Raw genomic sequence first — 22,928 nt, forward strand, 5'->3', positions numbered from 1 at the left:
CCTCCGTCAATGGAAGGTGGTTAGAATATCATCGCAGCGAGTCTGTGAATCTCACTGTAGCAGGTGAGTGACAGGGAGCAGAAATTTATTATATATTTTTTTCTTCACCCTTGGTATTTTTATTAAAGCATGCTTTAATCACAGTAACAAAATGAAGCGTTTAATATTGGGAGAGAGGAAGATAACCGAATGGGTTTTGATCTCATCGCTCAACACTAGACAGGATCCCTGTAACACTGGGCCCTGAATTCACCCGCTGTGAATCTATTATTGGCAAAGCCCGATACTGGAGATAAGAGGAGGAAAATCGGCACGGGCGGTAGCGACTGGCCCGCCTGCTTTATGCCCCGCCTGACATTGTTCTCAATGTAATCATGTGTGAAAAATGGAATCCTGACCCCGATTTTTAAAGATCCATCCTAGTCAGAAAAGCTCCCTATATGTTCTAACTATCCAAGATTAGTGCCACAAAGACAGCATGGCGCCAGGAATTTAACTTCACCTCAGGAAGCACATCAGCCTGACTGGCCTTGACACATAATAGGTTTCTCTGTCAGAGCATAGAATCTGCTTGCCGAATTTAAAAATGATCCTTTTATGCATGATATTTAAGTCTAATTAATATGTGGTGTTCCATATTTCTCTCTGCATTGCATTTCGGCAGCATTTCACAAATACACGACATCCACTTCCCAGAAGGACAAGTGCAGCAGGCACATGGGAACATTATCACCTCCAAATTCACCACAAAACGATTACCACGAATTTCAAATCCAAAACCATCAATTCCAAAATGCCTCCAAAAATATGAACTCCAATTCCCTTCCAAATAAACACTGTAGCTACTAGAACAGGTCGGATGCGATGAATTCTGTGGTGCATGACACAACTCCTAACTCCCCAAAGCATTTCCACTGTCTACGTGGAACTAGTTTTGCATGTGACGGAATTTTCTCCACTTGCCTCGATAAGTGCAGCTGCAACACAGGAAGTTTGACACCACCCAGAACAAAACCGCTCGCTTGAATGGCACCTCATGCACCATCTTAAACCTTCACTCCCTCCACTAGCGACACGCTGTGGCCGCAGTGGGTACCATCTACAAGATGCACTGCAGCAATGCACTAAGGCTTCGTTGGCAGCACCTCCCAAACCCGCGACCTCTCCCACCTAGATGGACAAGGCAAAAGGTGAATGGGAAAACCATCACCTATTATTTCCCCTTCATGTCTCACACCACCCTGACTTGGACATATAGCACTGTTGCTTCATCGTCGCAGCATCAAAATATTTGAACACACTACATTGTTGCGCACTTTGATCGCACCGGACTGACTGTGGTTCAATTAGAAGGCCACACATCACCTTCTGAGGAGGAAATTGGGGATGGACAGTAGTTGCCGGCCATGCCAGCTATTACCACAATGGTAATGATAACAATAAATGCGGGCTCACCGAAACAGCTCAATTATGTGAAATGTGTGACAGTCAAATCCCCGCTGAGAATGGCTTCTAACTGCCTTTGCTTGCCGGAGGTTTCATACTTGCACTGGCACCGGTCGCCATATTCTTTCCATTTATGTTACCACAGCTCAACTAACAACGCCAGTGATATCGCTTGATCAACCGACTGGGGTGTATGTACTAGGAGAGACAGTCACCATTACCTGCACCGTGACAGGAGATTATCGTGCTAAAACCTTCTTCTTTTACAAAGTTTATACAAGGCTGCACTCCGATCAAATCGTCACAGAAAGCAACATTAGAACATTGCTGGTTACCAGTAAATACCAATGCCAATATAGAAGCTCCGTCAATGGAAGCTTGTTAGAATCTCATTGCAGCGAGTCTGTGATGGTCACTGCAGCAGGTGAGTGAGAGGGAGCAGGGAGTTTTTATATGTGTTGTTCTTCTCTAGGTATTTTAATAAAATCATGCTTTAATCACTGTAAGAAAATGAACAAAAGAACATAAGAAATAGGAGCAGGAGAAGGCCAATCGGCCCCTCGAGCCTGCTCCGCCATTCAATAAGATCATGGCTGATCTGATCCTAACCGCCAATCCACTATGACAGGACTATCTCCTGAATCTAACAGAATTAGACACACAAAACAGGAGCAGGATCAGGCTACATGGCCCCTGGGCCCGCTCGGCTACCCACAGAGCCATGACCGATCCGAATCTAGACTCATGTCCAAATTCCTGCCCGCTCCCCGTAACCCTTAATTCAGTTTTCTTCTAGGAAACTGTCTATTTCTGTTTTAAATTTATGCAATGATGTCGCTTCGACAGCTTTTTGGGGCAGCATATTCCATGGACCTACCACCCTCTGAGTGAAGTAGTTCCTTCTCATCTCAGTTTTGAAAGAGCAGCCCCTTATTCTAAGACTATGCCCCCTAGTTCTAGTTTCACCCATCATCTGGAACATCCTCCCTGCATCCACCCGATCCAACCCCTTCACAATCTTATATGTTTCAATATGATCGCCTCTCATTCTTCTGAACTACAATGAGTAGAGTCCCAATCTACTCAACCTCTCCTCATATGTCCATCCCCTCATCCCCGGGATTAACCGAGTGAACCTTCTTTGTGCTGACTCGAGAGCAGGTATGTCTTTTCTTAAGTACGGACACCAAAACTGTATGCAGTATTCCAGGTGCGGTCTTACCAATATCTTGTACAACTGAAGCAATACCTCCCTATTTTTATATTCTATCCCCCTAACAATGAAAGCCAACATTCCATTGGCCTACTTAATCACTTGCTGAACCTGCATACTAACCTTTTGAGTCTCGTGCACCAGGACCCCCAGATCCCTTTGTACTTCAGTACTTTCCAGTTTCTTGCCATTAAGATAATAACTTGCTCTACGATTTTTCCTGCCAAAGTGCATAACCTCACACTTTCCAGTATTGTATTCCATCTGCCAAATCTCTGCCCACTTACTTAGCCTGTCAATGTCCCTTGCAGGTTTTTTATGTCCTCCTCACTCACTACTTTCCCTCCCATCTTAGTATCATCTGCAAACTTTGATGTGTTACACTCGGTCCCCTCCGCCAAATCGTTAATATAGATTGTAAAGAGTTGGGGACCCAGCACTGACCCCTGTGGAACAGCACTGGTTACTGATTGCCAGTCTGAAAATGAATCATTTATCCCAACTCTCTGCCTTCTTTTAGATAGCCAATCCTCTATCCATGCCAGAATATTACCCCCAATCCCGTGATTTTTTATCTTAAGCAATAATCTTTTTTGTGGCACCTTGTCAAATGCCTTTTGGAAGTCTAAATACACAACGTCCACTGGTTCACCCTTATCCACCCTATATTTAACTTCCTCAAAGAACTCCAGCAAATTTGTCAAACATGACTTCCCCTTCATAAAACCATGCTGACTTTGTCTTATTAAATTATGATTATCCAAATGTCCTGTTACTGTCTCCTTAATAATGGACTCCAAAATTTTACCTACCACAGATGTTAGGCTAACCGGTCTATAGTTTCCAGCCTTCTGTCTACTGCCCTTTTTAAATAAGGGTGTTACATTAGCAGTTTTCCAGTCTGCCGGGACCTTTGCTGAGTCCAGGGAGTTTTGGAAGATTATTAGCAATGCATGCACAATCCCTACCGTCACTTCCCTCAAGACCCTAGGATGTAAGCCATCAGGTCCAGGTGATTTATCCGCCGTGAGTCCCATTGTTTTACCGAGTACCACGTCCTTAGTGATTTTGATCGTGTTTGTCTCCTCCCCCGCTATAGCCCCCTGCTTGTCCAGTGTTGGGATATTCTTGGTGTCCTCTACTGTAAAGACTGATACAAAATATTTATTCAGTGTTTTTGCCATCTCCATATTTCCCACCATTAATTTCCCGGTCTCATCCTCTAAGAGACCAACATTTACTTTAACCACCCTTTTTCTTTTGATATAACTATAAAAACTCTTACTATCTGTCTTTATATTTTTTGCTAATTTAGTTTCATAATCTATCTTCCCTTTCTTAATCAATCTTTTTGTTATTTTTTGCTGTCTTTTAAAGTTTTCCCAATCCTCTAACCTCCCACTAGATGTGGCTACCTATTATGCCCTTGTTTTTAGTCGAATACTATCCTTAATTTCTTTACTTAGCCACGGATGGCTGTCTTTTCTTTTACACACTTTTTTTCTCAGTGGAATATACTTTTTTTGGAAGTTGTAAAATAACTCCTTTAATGTACACCACTGATCATGTATCGTCTTACCCTTTAATCTATGTTCCCAATCCACTTTACTCAATTCCGCTCTCTTACATTCATAGTCTCCTTTATTCAAGCTTAGCACGCTTGTTTGAGATACAACCTCCTCACCCTCTAATTGAACATGGAATTCAACCATGTTATGTTCACTCATCCCAAGGGGATCCTTTACTAGGACATTTTTAATTAATCCTGTCTCGTTACACAGGACCAGATCTAAGGTTGCTTGCCCCCTGGTCGGTTCAGTTACATACTGCTCAAGAAACCCATCCCTAATACACTCAATGAACTCATCCTCAAGGCAGCCCTGCCCAATTTGATTTGTCCAATTAATATGATAGTTAAAATCCCCCATAATTATAGATGTTCCCTTATTACAAGCCTCAACTATTTCCTGATTGATAATCCGTCCAACCGAGTTGCAACTGTTCGGAGGCATATAGGCTACGTCCACTAGTGTTTCTTTCCCCATTATTATTCCTTATCTCCACCCAAACTGTTTCATTATCCTGATCTTTTGACCCAATATCATTTCTCTGTATTACAGTGATTCCTTCCTTTATTAACATAGCCACCCCACCTCCCCTTCCTTCCTGCCTGTCCTTCCTGATTGTTAAATAACCTGGTATGTTTAATTCCCAGGCATTGTCACCCTGCAGCCATGTTTCTGTAATGGCCACAAGATCATACCCATATGTAGCTATTTGTGCCATTAACTCGTTTATTTTGTTTCGAATGCTACGTGCATTCAGATAGATAACTTCAAATGTGTTTTGTGACACTTAGTTCCTACTTTTGCCCTTTTTATTACTTTACCTTTTATTCCATACCTTCTTCCCCTTCCTGACACGCTCTGGTTTTTAACTTCCCCACTGTTACCTAAGTCTATGACCTTCTCTGTTGTCATTTTTATTATTTGTTCCCTAGGAACCTCCCCCCCACTAGTTAGTTTAAAGCCCTCTTTACAGCCGTAGTTATATGATCCGCCAGGACTCTAGTCCCAGCACTGGCCAAGTGAAGCCCGTCCCAATGGAACAGCTCTCTCCTGCCCCAGTACTGGTGCCAGTGTCCCAGGAAGCAAAACCCATTTCTCCCACACCAGTCTTTGAGCCACGCATTTAACTCTCTTATTTTATTTGTCCTAGCCAAATTCGCTCGTGGCTCAGGTAATAATCCAAAGATTATTACCCTTGAGTATCTGTTTTTTAATTTGAACCCTGGCTGCTCATACTCCATTCACAGAACCGGCTTCCAAGTCCTATCTATGTCGTTTGTACCAACATGGACCATGACGACTCGGTCCACCCCCTCCCACTGCAAGTTTGTCTCCAGCCCAGAGGAGATGTCCTTATCCCTGGCACCGGGTAGGCAACACAGCTTCCGGGACTCTCGCTCTTGGCTGCAGAGAACTTTATCTATCCCCCTAATAATACTTTCCCCTACCACTACAACATTTCTATTTACTCCCCCCACTTGAATGGCCCCCCGCTCCACGGTGCTGTGGCCAGGTTGCTCATCCTCCCTGCAGACCCTGCTCCCGTCCCCACAGTGAGTAAGATCCTCGAACCTGTTGGACAAGAGCAAGGGCTGCGGCTGCTCCAGCACTACCTCCTGCATCCCTGTACCTGCCTCACTCGTAGTCACACCGTCCTGTCCCTGACCATGGGCTACATCTGAATTAATTAACTTCATAGGTGTGACCACCTTCTGATACACAGAGTCCAGGTACTTCTCCCCCTCCCTGATGTGTCGCAGTGTCTGAAGCTCAGACTCCAGCTCATCAACACGGAGCTAGAGATCCGATAGCAGCAGACACTTGTCACAGATGTTATCACCGTTAGCCTCAATGGGGTCTACCGGCTCCCACATCTCGCAACAGTAACACATAACCTGCTCCATTCTATGTAATTAATAAAAAATTTTATTGTTAGTTATGGACACCCTCTGCCCGATTATGGATGCTAGTATACCCTTTAAATAATTGGATTTAAATTAAATCAATCCCTCTAATTACACCAGTTAAATGGTTTACCAACTGTCTCCACTACAGCACAGAGACCCTAGAAAAAAACCGCAGAATTTAAGCTTGTAATGAAAAGAAGAAAGAAATACTCACCAACCAATCCAACCAATCACATACCTGCTTCCTGGTGACGTCACTCTTGGATTATTATTTACCTCTCTCCTCTGCTGTTGAATTGGTCCGCCTCGGCTCACCTCACTGCTCACTCCCAGGTCCGATGCTTTGGTCGGGCCTCGGATCGCTGCCGGTTTTAAGCTCCGCCTCGCCTCACCTCACTGCTCACTCCCAGGTCCGATGCTCTGGTCGGGCCTCGGGTCGATGCCAGTTTTAAGCTCCGCCTCGCCTCACCTCACTGCTCACTCCCAGGTCCGATGCTCTGGTCGGGCCTCGGGTCACTGCCGGTTTTAAGCTCCGCCTCGCCTCACCTCAAGGCTCACTCCCAGGTCCGATGCTCTGGTCGGGCCTCGGGTCACTGCCGGTTTTAAACTCCGCCTCGCCTCACCTCATTGCTTACTCCCAGGTCCGAGGCTCTGGTCGGGTCTCGGGTCGCTGCCGGTTTTAAGCTCCACCTAGCCTCACCTCACTGCTCACACCCAGGTCTGATGCTCTGGTCGGGCCTCGGGTCGCTGCCAGTTTTAAGCTCCGCCTCGCCTCACCTCACTACTCACACCCAGGTCTGATGCTCTGGTCGGGCCTCGGGTCGCTGCCGGTTTTAAGCTCTGCCTCGCCTCAACTCACTGCTCACACCCAGGTCCAATGCTCTGGTCGGGCCTCGGGTCGCTGCCGGTTTTAAGCTCTGCCTCGCCTCACCTCACTGCTCACACCAAGGTCCGATGATTTGGTCGGGCCTCGGGTCACTGCCGGTTTTAAGCTCCGCCTCGCCTCACCTCACTGCTCACACCCAGGTCCGATGCTCTGGTCGGGCCTCGGGTCGCTGCCGGTTTTATGCTCCACCTCACCTCACCTCACTGCTCACACCCAGGTCCGATGCTCTAGTTGGGCCTCGGGTCGCTGCCGGTTTTAAGCTCCGCCTCGCCTCACCTCACTGCTCACACCCAGGTCCGATGCTGTGATCGGGCCTCGAGTCGCTGCCGGTTTAAAGCTCTGCCTCACGTCACCTCACTGCTCACTCCCAGTTCCGATGCTGTAGTCGGGCCTCAGGTCGCTGCCGGTTTTAAGCTCCGCCTCGCCTCACCTCACTGCTCACTCTCAGGTCCGATTCTATGTTCGGGCCTCGGGTTGCTGCCGGTTTTAAGCTCCGTCTCGCCTCACCTCACTGCTCACTCCCGGGTCCGATGCTCTGCTCGGGCCTCGGGTCACTGCTGGCTTTAAGCTCCGCCTCGTCTCACCTCACTGCTCACACCAAGGTCCGATGATCTGGTCGGGCCTCAGGTCACTGCCGGTTTTAAGCTCCGCCTCGCCTCACCTCACTGCTCACACCCAGGTCCGATGCTCTAGTTGGGCCTCAGGTTGCTGCCGGCTTAAAGCTCTGCCTCACGTCACCTCACTGCTCACTCCCAGGTCCGATTCTATGGTCGGGCCTCGGGTCGCTGCCGGTTTTAAGCTCCGTCTCGCCTCACCTCACTGCTCACTCCCAGGTCCGATTCTATGGTCGGGCCTCGGGTCGCTGCCGGTTTTCAGCTCTGTCTCACCTCACCGCACTGCTCACTCCCGGGTCCGATGCTCTGCTCGGGCCTCGGGTCACTGCTGGCTTTAAGCTCCGCCTCGTCTCACCTCACTGCTCACTCCCATGTCGGATTCTCTGGTCGGGCCTCGGGTCGCTGCCGGTTTTAAGCTCCGCCTCACCTCACCTCACTGCTCACTCCCATGTCGGATTCTCTGGTCGGGCCTCGGGTCGCTGCCGGTTTTAAGCTCCGCCTCGCCTCACCTCACTGCTCACACCCAGGTCCGGGATTTAACTCCACTGAATGTAGCGTCACCTCAGGAAGCACATCAGAAAGACAGGCTTTGAAACATTACAGGTTTCACTTTCAGAGCACTGAATCTGTGTACCGAATTTAAAAATAATCATTTTATGCGCGATATTTAAATGGAATTACTAAGTGGTGTTCCATATCTCTCTCTGCATTGCAATTCGGCAGCATTTCACAAACACGAGACATCCACCTCCCAGAAGGACAAGGGCAGCAGGCACATGGGAACATTAACACCTCCAAATTTACCACAAAACGATTACCACCAAATTCAAATCCAAAACCATCAACTCCAAAATGCCTGCAAAAACATGAACTCCAATTCCCTTCCACATAAACACTGTAGCTACTAGAACAGTTCGGTTTCGATTAATTCTGCAGCGAAAGAAAAAACTCCTGACTCCCAAAGCCTTTCCACCAACTACTTGGCACTAGTCTTACTTGTGATGACATGTTCCCCTCTTGCCTGGATGAATGCAGCTGCAACTGAGGAAATTTGACACCACCCAGAACAAATCCATCCGCTTGATTGGCACCTCATGCAACACATTAAACAGTCACTCCCTGCACTACCGACACACCATGGCTGCAGTGCGGACCATCTACAAGATGCACTGCAGAAACGCACCAAGGCTTCGTTGGCAGCACCTGCTCAACACGTGACATCTACCACCTAGAAGGACAAGGGCAACAGGCGAATGGGAAAACAATCACCTATTATTTCCACTTCATGTCTCACACCACCCTGACCAGTAAATATATTGCTGTTCCTTCATCGTCGCAGGGTCAAAATCTTAGAACACACTACTTTGTTTTGCACTTGGATCGCACCGGACTGACTGTGCTTCAATTAGAAGGCGACACATCACCTTCTGAGGAGGAAACTGGGGAGGGACAGTAGTTTACGGCCATGACAGTGACTTCTACCCCGGTAATGATAACAATAATTGCGGGTCCACCAAAACCACTCAATTATGTCAAATGTGCGCACTTCAGAGCCCCGCTGAGATTTGTTTCTAACTGCCTTCTCTTGGTGCAGGTTTCATACTTGCACTGCTGCCGGTCGCCATGTGGGTATCATGGAGTCTTTCAATCTTTCTGATCGCATCTTCACCTCGGCTAACTTAGCAGCACTGGTCATTTCAAAGCAACCATTTCCCTGTTCCGCTCGTATCCCAGGGTAAAACCTGGCCTAAAACCGGAATTTGGACAGAGAACTCGAGTTGATTTATGTTCTTTTGCACCGCCATTTTATTACCTACATTACAACAGCGACTACACTTTAAAAGTAGTAAATTAGCTGTAAAGCGCTTTGGCACATTCTGTGGTGGTGAAACACGCCTGAGAAATGTTAGTCTTTCTTTGTTCCTTTGTAATCCAATCCCGATCTCCCCTTTTGTGGAATCTCTGTATCCGATGTGAAAGCGCACAATCAACATTGAGTTCCAAACCTTGCACTGCACCTGAAAATGAAGATACATTTTGTAAATATTCTTTCCATTTATGTTACCACAGAGCCGCTAAAAACGCCAGTGATATCGCTTGATCAACCGAGTGGAGTGTATGTTGTAGGAGAGGCGGTCACCAGTGCCTGCACCGTGACTGGAGATTATCGAGATAAAACCTTCTACTTTTACAAAGTTTATTCAAGGCTGTACACTGATCAATTCGTCTCAACGAACAACATTAGAGCATTCACGGTTGTCAGTAAAGACCTAGAAGGGCGGTACCAGTGCCAATATAGAACCTCAGTAAATGGGAGGCAGTTAGCATCTGATCACAGCGAATCCGTGACGGTCAAGATAGCAGGTGAGTGAAAGGGAGCAGAGAATTTTTATATGTTTTGTTCTTCACTCTTAGTTTTTTTGTTGAATCATGCTTCAGTTACTGTAACAGAATGAGTGGTTTAATATTAGGAGAGAGGAAGATAACCGAATGGGTTTTGATCTTATTGCTCAAATCTAGACAGGATCCCTGTAACACTGGGCCCTGCCTTCACCCGCTGTAAACCTATTACAGGCAAAGGCATTACTGGGGATAAGGGAATTAAAATCGTCATGGGCGAGAGCGATTGGGCCGCCCGTTTTATGCCCCACCTGATTTTTTTGCCATGTAATTATATGTGTAAAATCGAATGGTGACCACGTGTTTCAAGGAGCCACCTATGAAAAATACTCCCTATATGTTTGAACTTTCAAAGTTTAGTGCCACAATGACAGCATGGCGCCAGGGATTTAACTCCACTGCGTGTAGCGGCAGCTCAAGAAGCTTTCCAGACTGACTGTCCTTGACACATTACAGGTTTATCTGTCAGACAACAGAATCTGCATGCCGAGAGTTTGAATCTTATCCTGTTTTTAATCGAATTACATTTTGGATTTCTGTATCTCTCTCGGCAATGCATTTCGGCAGCATAGAGTCCAAGAGAGAGACAGCACAGATAGAAACTCTTCGGCACTTGTGTCCATGCCAGCCTTGTAAACCATGGCGATTCAACAACTCATCTAAATCTAAATGCTTGAATCTTTTCAGGTTTCCTGCCTCTACCACCCTTTCAGTCAGTGAGTTCCAGAGTCCAACCATCTTCTGGGTGAGAAAGTTAGTCCGCAAATCCCCTCTAACCCTTCTGCCCCTTACCTTGAATCTATGCCCGCTGGATATTGACCCCTCTACTAAGGGGAAAGGATGCTTTCTATCTACCCTATCTATGACCCTCAAAATTTGTGCACCTCAAGCAGGTCCCACCTCAGCCTTCTCTGCTCTAAGGAAAGCAACACCAGCCTGTCCCATCTCTCTTCCTAGCTGAAGCGCTGCCGCCCAGGTAACTTCCTGGTGAATCTCCTCTGCACCCTCGCCAATGCAATCACATCCTTCCTATTGTGTGGCGACCAGAACTGCACACAGTATTCCAGCTGTGGCCTAACTAGCGTTTTGTACAGCTCCATCATAGCCTCCCTGCTCTTATATTCTATGCCTCGGCTAAGGAAGTCAAGTGTCCCTTATGCCTTTTTTACCAACTTATCAACCTGTCCTGCTGCCTTCAGTGATCAATGTACATGAACACCAAGGTCCCTCTGAACCTTTGCCCTTGCTTGGGTCCTACCATTGATTGTGCATTGTTCGTCCCCCCAAAATGCATCACCTCACACCTTTCAGGGTTAAATTCCATTTATCACTGTTCTACTTATCTCACCAACCCATCTATATCGTCATGTAGCCTGAGGCTTCCCTTCTCGCTATTTACAAATCCACCAATTTTTGTGTCATCTGCCAACTTATTGATCATACCTCCTACATTCATATCTAAAACATTAATGTAGACCACAAACAGCAAAGGACCGAGCACTGATCCCTGCGGTACACCACTGGACACAGGCTTCCAGTCACAAAAACAACCTTCGACCATCAACCTCTGCCTCCTGCCACGAAGCCAATGCTGGATGCAACTTGCCAAGTTGCCTTGGAACACATGAGCTCTTACCATCTTGAGCAGTCTCACAAGCGGGACTTTGTCAATAACTTACTGAAGTCCACGTAGATCACATCAACTGCACTACCCTGTTCCACACACTTAGTAACCGCCTCGAAAAATTCAATCAAATTGGTCAGACATGATCACCGCCTCACAAAACCATGCTGAATACCCTTGATTAAACGTTGCCTCTCAAAGTGGAGACTAATTCTGTCCCTTAGAATGTTTTCCAATAATTTCCCTACCACTGATGTTAGGCTCACAGGCCTGTAATTCCCAGGTTTATCCCTACTACCCTTCTTGATTAATGGTACTACGTTATCTGTTCTCCAGTCCTCTGGCACATCCCCTGTGGTCAGAGAGATTCTGAAAATTTGTGTCAGAGCCCCTGCAATCCCCTCACTTGCCTCAGACAGCAGCCTGGGTTACATCGCCTCTGGGCCTGGGGATTTATCAACCTTTAAGCCTGCTAAAACCAGTAGACCTCCACCTTCTCAATAATAATTTGTTCAAGTATATCACAATACCCCTGCCTGGTATCTACGCCTACATCATCCTTCTCCATAGTGAACACAGATGCCATGTATTCATTTAAAACCTCACCTACATCTTCTCACTCTACACACAGGGTGCTACTTTAGTCCCTAATGGGCCATTCTCTTTCACTGGTTAGCCTCTTGCCCTTAATATACTGAAAAAGCACCTTGTAATTTTCCTTTATTTTGCCCACCAGTGCATTTTCAAGCCCCCTCTTCCCTCTCCTAATTTCTTATTAATACGCCCCTGCACTTTCTAAACTCCTCTAGGGCTTCCACTGTTTTTAGTCATTTGTATCTGACAAAAGCCTCCCACTTTTCCTTATCCATTCTCGTATATCCCTTGACATCTACGGTTCCCTGTAGTTATTGGTCCCACCCTTGACATTTACGGGAACATGTTGCCGTGCTACACTCTCTATTTCCTTTCTGAAAGACTCCCACTGCTCTGATGTGGATTTTTCTACAAGTAGCTGATCCCAGTCAGCTTTGGCCAGATCCTGCCTTATCATATTAAAATCGGCCTTCCCCCAATTTAGAACAATTATTTCCAGTCCATCTATGTCATTTTCCATGACTACCTTAAATCGCACAGAATTATGGTCACTTTTACCAAAATGCTCTCCTACTAACACTTCTACCGCTTGCCCGGCTACATTCCTTAGAATTAGGTCCAGTACCGCCCCCTCTCTTGTAGGACTTTCCACTAGCTGGCTCACAAAGTTCTTCTGGATGCACTTTATTAATTCCGCACCCTCTAAGTCTTTCACTCTCTGCCTATCACAGTTAATATTGGGGAAGTTGAAATCCCCTGCTATTTTTACCCGAATACTTGTACACTGCTCTGAGATATGCATACATAACGGTTCCTCGATTGATTAGGGGCCTGTAGTACACTCCAAGCAAAGTGCCTGCCCCCTTTTTGATTTTATGTTTTACACATATATCCTCATTAGAGGAACCTGCTAATGTATCATTCCTCCTTGCAGCAGTAACTGACTCCTTGATTAATATTGTGACACCCCCTCCTCTTTTCACCCTCTCTGTTTCGCCTGAAGTTTCTATATCCCTGAATATTGAGCTGCCAGTCCTGCACCTCCCTCAAACATGTCTCTGTGATAGCAACAATATCATGCTCCCATGTGTTCATTCAACACATTCAATTCATCTGCCTTACTCGCAAGTATCCTTGCATTAAAATAAATGCCATCCAGCCTTGCCATAATCCCTTGTGCCATTACATATTTGCTCTGCCTTCCAAGCTGTCTTGTTTTTTCCTCTATATTTCGCTGTGTATCACCCCTTACTATAGCTCCACTCCGTATCCCATCCCCCTGCCAAGTAAATGTATACCTCCCCCAACAGTACTTGCAAAACTCCCCGCAATGATGTTGGTCCCATTCAGGTCCAGGTGCAACCCGTCCGACTTGTACAGGTCCCACTTTCCCCAGAAGCAGAACCAGTGATCCAGGAAACTAAAGCCTCCCTCCTGCACCAAATTTTTAGCCACGCATTCATCTGCTCTATTCTCCTAATCCTATACTCACTAGCACGTGGCACCAGGAGTAACCCAGAGATTACAGCCATTGAAGTCCTGCTATTTAATCTGCTACCTAGCTCCCTAAATTCTTGTTGTAAGACCTCATCCCTCTTTGTACCCATGTCGTTGGTACCAATGTGAACCACGACCTCTGACTGTTCGCCACGCCCTACAGAATGCTCTGCAGGCGTTCAGTGACATCCTTTACCGTTACCAACACTTCACTGCACAAGAAAATGCAGAGATTAATTTCTGTTGTTCTTTATATTTATTTTACCAGACATGCACTAAACACACCAAATATAATAACACAGAAGAGTGAGAAGTGATAATGTTTGGTAGGAAGAAAGAGGTTTGGCATTGGCCAAGAAATTCAGGTCTCCATGGGTGAGGACGCATGGGGTACACACCCGTAAGCCCAGTGGAAGTGCCGGTTTCCTGCATGCACTGCGCATGTTCGGAAAACCAGCACTTCAGTTCCCCTGAAAGCAGGGGTTCAGAGGTCGAACGCGTGCGAGGGAGAGGCTGCGCATGCGCATCGAACTTCGTTTATCTTTACAGGTTTGCTCGGGAGTGTAATTCTCCAGAAGTTAGACATTTAAAAAGCAGGCGTAAGGCCTGCTTTTTACAACGGTAAGTGGTTAATTAACTAAAACTAATACATGTTTTCCACAGGTTTATTATTTTTAAATACTTTAAAGAAAGGTAAGTTTATTTTTAGTCCCGTTAGAATCTTTTTTTCTTTATTTAAATTATTGTTTAAAATACTTATTTCATGTAATTTATAGTTTATCTTAAAAATGTGATTTTTAAAAAAAATAAGTTTGACGATTTAGTGATGTTTTGCGGCCCATAGTATTACTAAGTTTGACAGCACTTCCTGTCAGAAATATGAATGGAGCATTCCCTGCTCCGATTGGCTCCCCATGGCCCACCTGATCCCAGTGGATGCATCGATCTAACTGCGCCCCTGGGATACGCAAGCACTGCGCGCCGGCAGCTGGAGCAGGCCCTGGATCGGACTTCCACGGGGTCCACAGCTCATCGGCTGGCACACAAGTTAAGTGCAGGTCGGGGGCTTGCACCCGTGGGAAGCACCGAACCCGAATTTCTGGGCCAACATAAACCAAAGGGTAAAATCCTCAAGCGGATGAATGAACAGAGAGACCTGGGAGCATGTGTGCACCAATCGATGAAGGTGGCAGCGCAGGCTGAGAAACCAGTTAATAAAAGCAGACGGGATCCTGAACTTCATAAATAGAGGCATGGTGTACAAAAGCAAGGAAGTTATGATGAACCTTTCAAAATATTACTTCAGCCTCAACTGGAGTATTCACTCTAATTCTGGGGATCGCACATTAGGACAGATGTGAAGGCCGTAGAGAGGGTGCAGAAAAGATTTTCGAGCTATATTCCAGGGATGAGGGACTTCAGTTACATGGATAGATTGGTGAAGCTGGGGTTGTTCTTCTTAGAACAGAGAAGATGGAGATGTTTGATTTGCACAATAAGACCTGTTTCCCCTTATTACCTACATTTCTGACTCTGTAAAATGTTTCTCCAAAAATAATCTATCAAAAGTCTTCTAATTTTGATCACCTCTATTATATCTCTCCACCACCTTCTATACTCTGAGGAGAAAAATAGCAGCTTCTGCAGTCTCTCCATATAACTGAAATCACTCTTCCCTGGAAACATTCTGGGAAATCTCTTCTGCACCGTCCCTAAGGCCTTGATATCCTTCCTAACGTGGGATGCTCTGATTTGGACACAATATTACAACAGCAGTTCTAACCAGTGATTTATACAGAATTATCATATCTTCTTTGTCTTTGTAGTCTAAGCATCTGCTTGATAAACGTTTTCTTTAAAAATCTCCTCAGCTTATCCTGCCATCTTCAAAGAATTGAGGATTTGCAAATAAGGTTTCTGTTTCTGCACCTCGTCTAAAGTTGTACCTTTTCGTTTCAACTGCCCCTCCTCATTCTTCTCAACAAAATGCTTCACTTCACACATTGCTGTGTTAAATTTCATCTACCATGTTGCTCTCAGTTTCATCAGTCTGTCTATGTCCTTCTGCAATAAGAGCAGAAAATGCTGCAGATACTCAGCAGGCCAGGCAACATCTGTGGAGAGAGATACAGCATCACCGTTTCAGGTCGATGACATTTCATCAGAACAGGGGCAGGGAAAGGGGGGAGGGCAGAAAGGAACATAGGGGTGGTGATAGGGTGGAATCCAGGAGAGATTAAAAGACAAAAGGTCTGATTGGAAAAGGGAAAAGGAGAAGGTAATGTGACAAGTAAAGAAACAAACGAGGGGCCTAGCAAAGGTGTAAATGGGAATAGCAGAATCATGCCCTCCTGATGTGTGTTTATATCCTCCTCACTGCTCAATATCTGTTCGAGTTTCGTGTCAAGTACAACGTTTTAATTATGCCCTGTGTACACAAGTCCAGGACATTCATATTTTGGTTCACAAGAATAAGTTTGTTTTCAATTTTGAATAACTCGTCGCTACTTGTTCGTGCCTAATTACAGGTCAACCCAAACCAAATATATCAGTGGATTCCAGTTTTACTGTGAAGGGTGGAGAAGTTACATTTAACTGTATAAGCGCCCGGGACCTTCCTGGCCTCGCATTTTACTTATACAGTCAAGGAGAAGCGAATTACTTGGCTGTCCAGACTGCTAAAGCACGGAACAATTCTGTCCCCTTCAATATCAGGAATATGGATCACGCCGAAAGAGGAAATTATTCCTGTCTGTATGAAGTGGATGTGAGGGGAAGGTGGCTATCATCGGCTCTGAGCGACCCTGTACAGATAACTGTAGGAGGTGCGTGAGATTTACACAGTCACTGTGTTCATCCGACCCCAGTAAAAGGTGCTTTTGCTTCCTTGTTAGTCTGCATCAGATGTTCTGTTTAACGATTAAAGCTACCGTGGAAATGATATCCAGGGGTTAAAATTCTTCTTTGACGTTGTCGCATAGACCGCCCGTTTACATCCCGCCCAATAGCACTGAATATCGGGCGGGGCTTAAAACAGGCATGTGATGTGACACCGCCCGCTTTGCGCCAGTGCTCGAAAACCCTTTGACGCTTATTCCATTAAGTGTTCACTGCTTACCGCGTAACTGATGGCAGAACTAAAGCATTAAACGTAGATTGGTTTTCATTCTCTAACACGGATTAAAACTTTGATTCACAAGTGTTCTTTTGTATTTCCTCAACGATTCTCTAATATTCCACGTTTGCCCCATAGAGAAGCTGAGATAAGAATATATCCACGTTAGGATCTTAAAAAAAGTTAATTTTAACCAGTATCGGAACTCCACGCAGACCCACAGCACAACGGCAGCCGCGCCTGTAAGTGCAAGTCGGGGGCTTGCACCCGGGGGATGCCTCTGACCCTAATTCCTGGGCCATTAGCTCAACTGGTTCTTGCCTCGCATTGGCAGTGTTGAGCCAGTGATCAGAATGAAACTTACTGAATGAAACTAACTAATTAATTTCCACAGCCTTTTATATTTCGGCCGCCAGATGGGAAAAGATAAACAGTCGCTTGGTCCCAGACACATGGTTAATATCCAATGATGGAATCAAAGAATTAATGAGGCAACTAATCAATCGACCAATGACAACGATCTTCGTGCTGCATCATGTTCACCCAGTGCATTGTGACGTCCCCTGCATGCCAAACCCCCGCCGACTTTATTAATGATTCACTGATTTTGCTGCACTGATTTAATGCAGGTCATTTATTATATAAACAGAGAGGAGGAGAGACAGACAGTGAACATCTGAGGCATGTTATCGAAACAGTGCAAATCCAAGGAACTGCTAACATTAAGTATCGCGAGTGTTGGAAATGCTATGCCATTTTATGTGAAGAGACAAGGGAATGTGGGGTCGTTCTCTTTAGAGCAGAGAATGTTAAGGGGACATTAATAGAACGGTTCAAAATTATGAGGGTTTACGATAGTGTAGATAAGGAGAAACTGATTCTACTGGCAAGAGGGTCGGTAACCAGAGCGCACACATTTAAGATAACTGGCAAAACACAGAGGGGGGATGACAATACTAAAATAAACAAGCGAGTTGGTGTGATCTGGAATGCACTGCCTGAAAGTGAGGTGGAAGCAGATTCAATAGTAACATTCCAAAGGGGATCGGATATATACTTGAAATTTAGTACAAAATGCACCGCTGTGGGGAATGAGCAGAGGTGTGATCCTAATTTTATAGCTATTTCAAAGGAGCCGGCACAGGCACGATGGGCCAAATTGACTCATTCCACTCTGTGCAATTCTATGATCTTATATAAACCTTTTAATTTCTTATGTATGTTTTCTGTTTTGGAAATCACTCCGGATCCACTGCCTATTGCTGGCTTCTGTTAAGCTGCAGAGCATCCAATTTGGGTACAAACTCTTGTTTAACTTGGTTCCACTGTGTCCCTTTATCTCACTTAGATAAATTCGTTGCGCTGGAGGCTGGTTTTGGCGCTGCTGTGGGTCTGATTCTCATCTTTGTTCTGTTGGGTGTGTGCTTCTGGAAGAAAGGTGGGTTAAACAATACGGATTATCCGTTCATTACAGACACACAGACTAAGCTTACTGCCCCCGCTCTGCTTACCCAGTACTGACAAGCTCCACCAACCATCTTCCACTCCAACCATAAGCTCAGACTGTAAATATTTGGAAATTGTAGACTGACAGGTGAAATAGCGAGGGTCGAAGCTGAAAGTGACCAGGGTAGAAATGCTTCTTTGGAGGAAGCACATAACGGGAGGAATTTAATCGGCCGCCTGTTATATGCACTATCCGATATTTCGTCCTATTGATTTCAATAGAACATTGATTTTAACGTAGAATGGGCGGCTCAACCCTACCGCTACTTTTGCACTGTTGCATTACTGGGGTACAAATCTGTCTTGCTTGATAGTGCAAGATGGATGATATCACATTGGCTACCTATGATATTATCCATGTATGGAACTGAATGTCCTGTTGGGTGTACAACAGGCAGAGCGAGCGATGCCGCCCATTTTAATTCACCAGAGAAGAGGAATTCCAACCCACAGTGTCACATTGTAAAGAATTAATCGAAAAATTCGCGATTCTTAGTCTGGAAGGAGACGGCTGAGAGGTGATCTTGTGGAGGTGGTTAGGGTAGTGCATGAGTATGGAAGAGGAAATTCTTGAACACGGCATATAATGAAACTATAGTTCAGTGGAGTGGGAAATGGATGTGTGTACAATGGAAATTTTGCCTCAATTTGCCCGCTTCCCACAGGCGTGTTAGGTTAAAATTACACCCTTCCTGTTCTTCATGAAACATTTTGTGGTTTTGTCGGGTCAATTATGGTGCTGAGGCATAGTTTTCAGTGTCAAAAAGAACTTTTCTGTTCTTTGACTTTTCTCATATTCCTATTTTGTAATCCAGTATTTGGCTCAGGTTTCTAACACATAAATTTTCTTTTCAGGGAAGTGGAGAAGCAGCAGAGAAATGAGGTGAGAAAATTAACTGTTGAATTGTCAATTTCAACCACACCCGACCAAGATAAAACTCAGATGCAGACGTTCAGGAATAATTGTACCCTGTTTACATCACCTCCATTACACATCAGAAAGATGTTCCCCCACTCCCACTCACGCACACACTCCAACACACAATTAGACGTATACACATACAGACACTCACAAATAAATGTACATATACACACAGACATGTATACATAATCACACCCATTCACACACACGAACACATCTACTTTCTCATACGTTCAGACAAAGACACAGACACACACACTATCTAAAGCTTACACTCACACTTAAAAGCACACTCATTTTAAAACACACATTCACACACTCAGACAGACACTCATGTTAAAACACACACACACACACACACTCAAACACACAGAAAATTGCACACACACAAACTCACACAATTATACACAATCAAACACACTCAAACTCCAATTCAGGCAGGTTACACTAACTTCAGTAATTCTGTTTGCATCTGCTCCACATCCCTTTAAATGTGTTTTTATTCAATATCTCATTAAGCTATAGTCTTTCTCATCTGGGGACGGCATGTCAATGAGAGAAGAAATCCCTATGTGTACTCACTGAAGCGATATCGCGAATCCGTTTGTGACGATTTCCATCAAATTCTTAGTTTAAGACAATTGGAATCTGTGCTCGAAAAAAGATTGGCCAACGGGAGGAAATATTCACAAACTATTTAACGGTGCCACTCCACATGGTGAGAGCAGGAGATAGGTCCTCATTAATCGCCCTAGACGTCAAACTAATGATTAGTTCCAGGGTAACAAGGAATAACGTGGCCCCGAACAGTTGGATAAGCAAATGTTCCAGGACGTGGGCAGAGAGACACGTCTACATATAACACGGGATCCAGGTCTGAAATACAATCAATACCTGTATCAAGAATTTAGTTAACTGTGCCATCGAAAATAATATGATTAATTGACGATTTATGTTGTATTAAGGAACACAGCGTCTCCTGGTGACCAAAGCAGTGAGACCCTAACATGTAAGTTCAGTTTTGGATTCGTGCATCCAAAATTGTCATTTGCATTTAGCTTTTTTTGCAGTCAACGAAAAGGAATGAACAAAATGTTATTGCTACATTTCTAGCAACAGTTTGTAGACGTTTTATTGTATTTAGCAACACAACTGTGAATCACATACAGTGTCAATCATTCAGAAACTTTTAGTGACTCTGACCAAGAATCAAAATAAACTCTGAATTTATATTTTCATCATTCAATTAAAGTGATGTTTTAGACAGGGAGGGATCAGCGAGTGTACTCAAAAGATGCAGAGAGGATAGTCAGAAAGAGATCATTGGATAACCCCACATATTTTAATCCCCCTAACACTAAGGGTCAATTTATCATAGCCAATCAACCTAACCTGCACATAGGGTGGGATATGTGTTGGTGTAGGGGTTACGGGGATCGGGTGGGATATGTGTCGGTGCAGGCTCGATGGGCCGAAATGGCCTCTATCTGCACTGTGGGGTTTCTGTGATTCTGTGATTCTGTGACATGGCACATAGATGTAAACCAAACCCCTTTTTATATCCGACCTACTGTGCTTTATGTTTATAATAGGAAGTCTGATCATGTGTTGTTCAAAATAGTTATATATTTACAGTAAAGTAGTCAAATAGTTGGCAATTGCTGCAGCAAGTAGAGTCGGTATAGCATCACAGGTTTTACAAACATGCTGAGAATCTGCACCACGCCACCACTGGGGGAGAGCTGTAATTACAGCATGGCAAATTTCTGTCGGCTGATTTTGATTCTACAATGAATAGAGCAGAGATATTTATAAAGGACAATGTGAAGCAACCAATTACAATCGGAGGTGTCTTTTTATAAAGAGCACGAATAAGATTTTTATTGTATTACTCATCGAATTCGCAGCGCATTAGGCATGTGGTTTCCGGACTAAGTAGTGTCTTCAAGTGCAGTATTGCAGGATCTGCTTCTTCTTAGGCAGTCACTCGCAACCGGGGATAATTTGCTTCCACACTAAAAATGAGTTCTCAGGTGACTACAGTCTCTGTCACAGGTGGGACAGACTGTGTTTGAAGGGGCCAGATGGTGGGGTGCTTGGATTGATGTGTGCTCCTTCCACTTTTTGCTTTTGTAGGGTAGTGGATTACTGCACTAGGGTACACAGGTATAATTAAATTCCAATGTTGGCAGTCTTTCCCCGTTGGACAATACTTCACATTTTATTGTTATTTTCAGTTAAATAGCCAAACCATTGCCAAATTGTGAAGCTGACACATTGGGTTGGGTGGAGCATCGAACTTCCTCTACAGGACAGGTTAATATGCTATAGTGCTGCCAGTGGTGTGACAGTGTAACTACAGTGTGATACATTTATATAGATCTTTTCCAGAATAACGGTACACATATGTTATTATAATGAGAAAAGAATGAACAAAATGGATAATAGTATATTTACAACAGGCTTTAAGATATTTTAGAGAGGTAGCAACTCTGGGTGATGCATAATACATTAAAGCCAAGTGTTTTCTTATTCAAATTTCTAACATTATTATCATGGATTAAATGCATTAATATTCAACAATCGATAGAGTTTAGCACTCATTGAAATCACAGGACAACTCAAGACTAGACAAGCTGTCGCTGCATCAGTGATAGTCCGAGAAACAGATTCAGATTCAGATTCAGATTCAGCTTAGATTTATTTGCCATATGTAACAAGTACAATGGAATGCTTGTTCCCCGTAGGGACGCGTCAGCTATACATACAGCGCCGCGTTCAAAGTCTATACAATGGCTTCCCGTGGCAGTGGGAGCACGATGTCCCTCAGCCGCTCCGTCCTCCTCTTCACCGCGGCCTCCTCCTCACTGTTGCCGGCTCCACGTGTGGTGGCCTGCTTCTCCCGCTCTGGCCACCATGCCCGGCTCCCCTCCTCCCACCTGGACTGCGAGTTACCCGAAATGGAGCTGCCGGCCGACGTGCTGCAGCGTGTCATGAGTCTGCTGCTGCTGCTCGTTGCACTGCGCTCCTCTGCCCGACTCGCCGAACACATCGTCGGGATGTGAATTCTCCAATGCGGCCTCCTCTTCACCGTCGCCGGCTCCACACTCCACGGCCCGGGGTCTACTTCTCTCTCTTCACGGGTCGGCTTCTGGCCGCCATGCTCGGCTCCCCTCCTTCCAGTCGGAAACATCAAGTCATACAGTGCACATCTACTGCCCATGTCGAGGAAAACCTCGGCCAACCCATCCACATCCTGGAGACGAAGATGATTTGAGAAGGAAAGCTCAGCATCGGAGGTCCATTCACTTCCTAGTGGATAGTCAAATACCCATTGGTTGTTGTCAAGGACCAGCTAATTCCCACTAATGAGAGTGGAGATGGTGTCCCATCCATATGATGATAAACAAATCCTCCATAGGTATAAAACTGTTTAATAAAAGAGGGAAACGCTCTTAGTATTGAAACATCAATCCATTTATTTTGTGTTTTGTTTCATTTAGATGCTACTCTTCACCTGCAAACATTGCCGAGAGTAAACGCTGTAAGTTACAAATGCACTGGGATTTTATTTTTTCCATTGATGCTGTCTGTTATCTCGCTTATTCCAGCTCCTGGAAAGGTGTGTCTGAATAA

At 45.0% G+C, this 22,928-nt stretch overlaps 1 protein-coding gene across 1 annotated transcript; it reads left to right on the top strand.

Annotated features, from left to right (window-relative positions):
• LOC147087260 (uncharacterized) lies at positions 1-22,928 on the top strand. Its single transcript, XM_085978138.1, has 6 exons — positions 1-16; positions 9,705-9,998; positions 16,278-16,574; positions 18,213-18,302; positions 19,226-19,253; positions 22,796-22,928. Exons 1-6 carry the CDS (start codon positions 10-12, stop codon positions 22,926-22,928), a joined length of 849 nt encoding a protein of 282 aa, XP_085834264.1. The 5' UTR covers positions 1-9.

This window comes from Somniosus microcephalus, unplaced genomic scaffold (assembly GCF_052327205.1).
Source record: "Somniosus microcephalus isolate GS21.2 unplaced genomic scaffold, FLI_Smic_1.0 unresolved_chr6, whole genome shotgun sequence".
In the NCBI taxonomy this organism is placed as follows: Eukaryota; Metazoa; Chordata; class Chondrichthyes; order Squaliformes; family Somniosidae; genus Somniosus; species Somniosus microcephalus.

Excerpts from the sequence above, each read along its gene's own strand:
- LOC147087260 (XM_085978138.1), top strand. Across the intron at positions 9,999-16,277 it reads CGTGACGGTCAAGATAGCAG|GTCAACCCAAACCAAATATA; the intron begins GTGAGTGAAAGG and ends GCCTAATTACAG. Across the intron at positions 18,303-19,225 it reads TGTGTGCTTCTGGAAGAAAG|GGAAGTGGAGAAGCAGCAGA; the intron begins GTGGGTTAAACA and ends TTTTCTTTTCAG.